This window comes from Chiloscyllium plagiosum, chromosome 12, assembly GCF_004010195.1.
Source record: "Chiloscyllium plagiosum isolate BGI_BamShark_2017 chromosome 12, ASM401019v2, whole genome shotgun sequence".
Taxonomy (NCBI): Eukaryota; Metazoa; Chordata; class Chondrichthyes; order Orectolobiformes; family Hemiscylliidae; genus Chiloscyllium; species Chiloscyllium plagiosum.
In genome coordinates this window covers 85543679-85547867 of record NC_057721.1, presented here as the reverse complement: position 1 = coordinate 85547867, position 4189 = coordinate 85543679, and the positions used below count along the sequence as shown (strand labels likewise).

At 45.3% G+C, this 4189-nt stretch overlaps 1 protein-coding gene across 1 annotated transcript in view; it reads right to left on the bottom strand.

Annotated features, from left to right (window-relative positions):
- Positions 1–2612, bottom strand: part of cryaa (crystallin, alpha A) — a 23006-nt gene extending 20394 nt beyond the window's left edge. The window contains exon 1 of the mRNA XM_043701459.1: positions 2371–2612. Coding sequence (XP_043557394.1) covers positions 2371–2559 — 189 coding nt within the window. The 5' untranslated portion in view covers positions 2560–2612. The remainder of the gene's footprint in view (positions 1–2370) is intronic.
- Positions 2613–4189: the final 1577 nt, after the last annotated feature.

Genomic DNA, 4189 nt, shown 5'->3' with positions numbered 1-4189 from the left:
AGCTTTACTCTGTATCTAACCCCGTAAAGTCCCTGTCCTGGGAGTGTTTGATGGGGACCGTGTAGAGGTAGCTTTACTCTGTATCGATCCCCGTGCTGTCCCCATCCTGGGAGTGTTTGATGGGACAGTGTAGAGGGACCTTTACTCTGTATCTAACCCCATGCTGTACCTATCCTGGGAGTGTTTGATGGGGACAGTGTAGAGTGAGCTTTACTCTGTATCTAACCCCATGCTGTACCTATCCTGGGAGTGTTTGATGGGGACAGTGTAGAGGGAGCTTTACTCTGTATCTAACCCCATGCTGTACCTATCCTGGGAGTGTTAGATGAGGACAGTGTAGATGGAGTTTTACTCTGTATCTAACCCCATGCTGTCCCTGTCCTGGGAGTGTTTGATGGGGACAGTGTAGAGTGAGCTTTACTCTGTATCTAACCCCATGCTGTACCTATCCTGGGAGTGTTTGATGGGACAGTGTAGAAGGAGCTTTGCTCTGTATCTAACCCCATGCTGTCCCTGTCCTGGGAGTGTTTGATGGGGACAGTGTAGAGTGAGCTTTACTCTGTATCTAACCCCATGCTGTCCCTATCCTGGGAGTGTTTGATGGGACAGTGTAGAGGGAGCTTTACTCTGTATCTAACTGTGTGCTGTCCCTGTCCTGGGAGTGTTTGATGGGGACAGTGTAGAGGGAGCTTTACTCTGTATCTAACTCTGTGCTGTCCCTGTCCTGGGAGTGTTTGATGGGGACAGCGTAGAGGTAACTTGTTACCACTAAGCAGTGCCATTTCCCCAGAACCAGGTAGCTTAATGAAGAATTTGAAAGAAAGTAGGTGAGAGGTCTGTGCAAACCGACAATCATCTTCCAAAGTTCTGAATGATACTGGAAGTGTTCCTGATGTTTTGGAAAATGCGCATTACTCGGCTACTTAAAAGAGGTGAGAGTGTGCAACTGAGAATTAAGGACCATTTAGCCCAACATTTACTGTCTGCTAATTACAAGATTATTTATGATAAATTGACTAAATATCTGCCAAAGTTTCAGCTGATCAGAGAGAGCAGTGGAGTATTCTAAAGGGTGTGTCATACATGAACCAGAACAAATGTTTTGAATGATTAATGCAGTGGACTGGTGAGTGGATGGATGTCATTTATATGGATTTCCAGAACGTGCTCAATAAAACCCCTCAGAAGAAATGTGAGCTAAAGTTGTAGCTCGTGGAACTGAAGACAAATTCTGGAATTGGTTAGGTGGGTCTTCTTGTGGTGCTGTGGAAGTATCCCTCCCAATGAGCCAGGTAGCCCCCCAACCCTAGGTTCACGTCCCACCTGTTCCAGAGGTGTGCATTAACATCTCCAAACAGGGCAATTCAAAAATGCCTCAAACTGGCTGATCAGCAGGGGGCAGTGGTGAGTGGGAATGGAGGAATATGACTAGTGATGTGACACAAGTATTGTTGTTGGGGTTTCAACTATTCAATCTCTTCATTAACAACTTAACTATTATAACGGAAAATCAAATATCCAAGTTTTTCAATAACAGGTCTGGGCAGCATTCTGAGGCTGTAGATGGCTCTAAAACTCCAGGTCTGGTACATAACTGCAGCAAATGGGAAGTCAGAGTCAACTACATCACAGTTCCTCGGAGCATAAAGCAGAGCATCCACTATGTCCTAAACCAATTCCCATTTCCCTGCCAGTCCTCTCTATGTCCAAACTCATCCTTCACCACTTAGGGCATGCCCTGCCCCCTTGCCCAGCCAGTGTCTCACACCATCTCCCTCAGCACCACCCTCTTCCTCACTTTCTCCCTCACACTCTTGCTCACCATCACCTCCACTCTCACTATTACTCTCTCCCTCACTATGACCCTCTTCCTCACTATCTCCAGCTTTCTCACGCACAACCTTGCCCCACTCACACCCTTCCTCACTCACTCATAACACCAGCATCACACACACACACTCTTCCTCACTCAAATCTCCCCCCTCATTCACATCTCCCCTTCCTTACTAACATCTCCTCTACCTCACTCACACCCCTCTTTGTCTCTCACAGCCCCTCCCTCACTCACATCCCTCCTGCACATACAAACAATCCCCTCTTTCTCTGACTTTCTCACTGTGCCCATAACAGGAGAAATGGACATTGTTCATCTTGAGCTGAACATAAATTATTTGCAGTATTAACTGTCCTCTAGAAGGTATTGCTTAACTCAATGTATGTTGACCTGGAAACTTCAGTAGAATTAGTTGTTGAACAATATCTGAACAATTCACAATGTTTCAGATAGATGTCACTCATTCTTACTGGAGTTGCTGTTGCTGCATGAATCATTAATTAACAAACTTTTCAGTTAAAAACATAGATCGTTACCTCGGATATGCCTGAGTCCAGAAAGTTCCGAAATACTGGCAGCCTGTAGTAGGGACTGATGGTGGAAGAGAAGATAGGAAATAGGTCATAGTCGAAAGGACTTTCTCCAAAAAACTGATCAAAGAGGCGACTTGGATAGAAAGAAGCCAGAGGACGTCTGAACCAGGGATACTGAATCGCAAGATCCATTCTCTCCTGCTGGCTGATCACAAAGCTGCAGGGCTGTGAGACCCAGTCACTCGTCCCATTTATATATGTGTGATCACGAATAAAACAGCAGTCTGGATGATTCTGGAATGACAAACTCATGACGGAAGTTGGAAAAACTGTTGGTTGTCAGCAGATGGTGGATGGTTGACTGGGCAGGACACTCCCAGCTTTGCTGACTGTGGAAATTAACTCTCCAAATCAACAGCAGTTCAGGCAAAGGAAGATAGGACAGAGACTGTCAGTATATTTCCATAATCATATTAGTTTGAACAGTCAGTCCCATGACATGTTAGAACCTCCATCACGTGCAAAACATGAATATTAGGAGACAGGTAATGTCTATCTTAATCCTTCTTGAGTTGTCAAGAGTCACTGTCAAGGCTTATGTTTATTGTCCATCTTTAAGTTGCATTGACCTCCTTGAACTGCTGCAGTCTACAAGCTGCTTGTTGTCATACAATGCAATTAGGGAGAGAATTGCCCAGCAATACTGAAAGATTGGTGATACATTTCCAAGTCAGAATAGTGAGTGACGTGCAGGGGAACTTACAGATGGTGGTGCTCCCCAATGGGAGGATAGTTGGAACGAGGACCCAATCCTGAGGAACTCCAGCAAAGATGGTCTTTGGCTAAAATGGTGGACAATTGGGAGGTGATGGTCTAGGGGTATTATTGCTGGCATGTAACCCAGAGAACTAGGTAAGGCACTGGAGACCTGGGTTCCAATCCCACCACGGCTGATGGTGGAATTAGAATTCAATAAATAAGTGTGGAATTAGGAATTTAATGATGACCATCAATCCATTTTCAATTGTCAGAAAAACTATCTGGTTCACTAATGCCCTTTCAGGACAGAAGCTGCCATCCTTACCTGGTCTGGCCTACAAATGTCTCCAGACCCACTGAAATATGACTATTAACTGCCCTCTGGGCAATTAGGGATGGACAATAAAGGCTGCCTCAGCCAGTAACACCCTCAGCCCTTGAATAAGTAAAAAAAGGCTTCAACATCTTATGGTCTTAAAGGAAGTGGCTAATTAAATCATTAATGCATTGGCTTTAATTCTACCAAACCCCCTCGGGCAATGGTCAAATAAATTGGAAAACAGCAAATGTAACTCATTTATTCAAAATGAAAGGGAGACAGAAAGCAGGAACCTACAGGCTAGCTCTGACCAGAAGGGACCTTGTGGTGTAAGTCCATAGCTTCCTGAAAGTGGCTACACAAGTGGATAAGGTGGTCAAGAAGGATACAATATGCTTGCCTTCATCGGTCGGGGCATTGAGTACAAGTTAGCAAGTCCAGTTGCAACTGGGAAATCCTTAATTAGGCCACATTTGGAGTAATGTGTGCAGTTCTGGTCACCGCACAATAGAAAGGCTGTGGAGGATTTGGTCAAAAATGTTTACCAGGATGTTTACCAGGAAGAGGGGTGGGGAGGTCATTCAGGAGCTCAGGGAGTTAGGCTGGAAGCTAAAAGCTAGGACGGACAGAGTCGTCATCTCTGGGTTGTTCCTGGTGCCACGTGACAGTGAGGCAAGGAATAGGGAGAGAGTGCAGTTGAACACGTGGCTGCAAGGATGGTGTAGGAGGGAGGGCTTAGGTTAT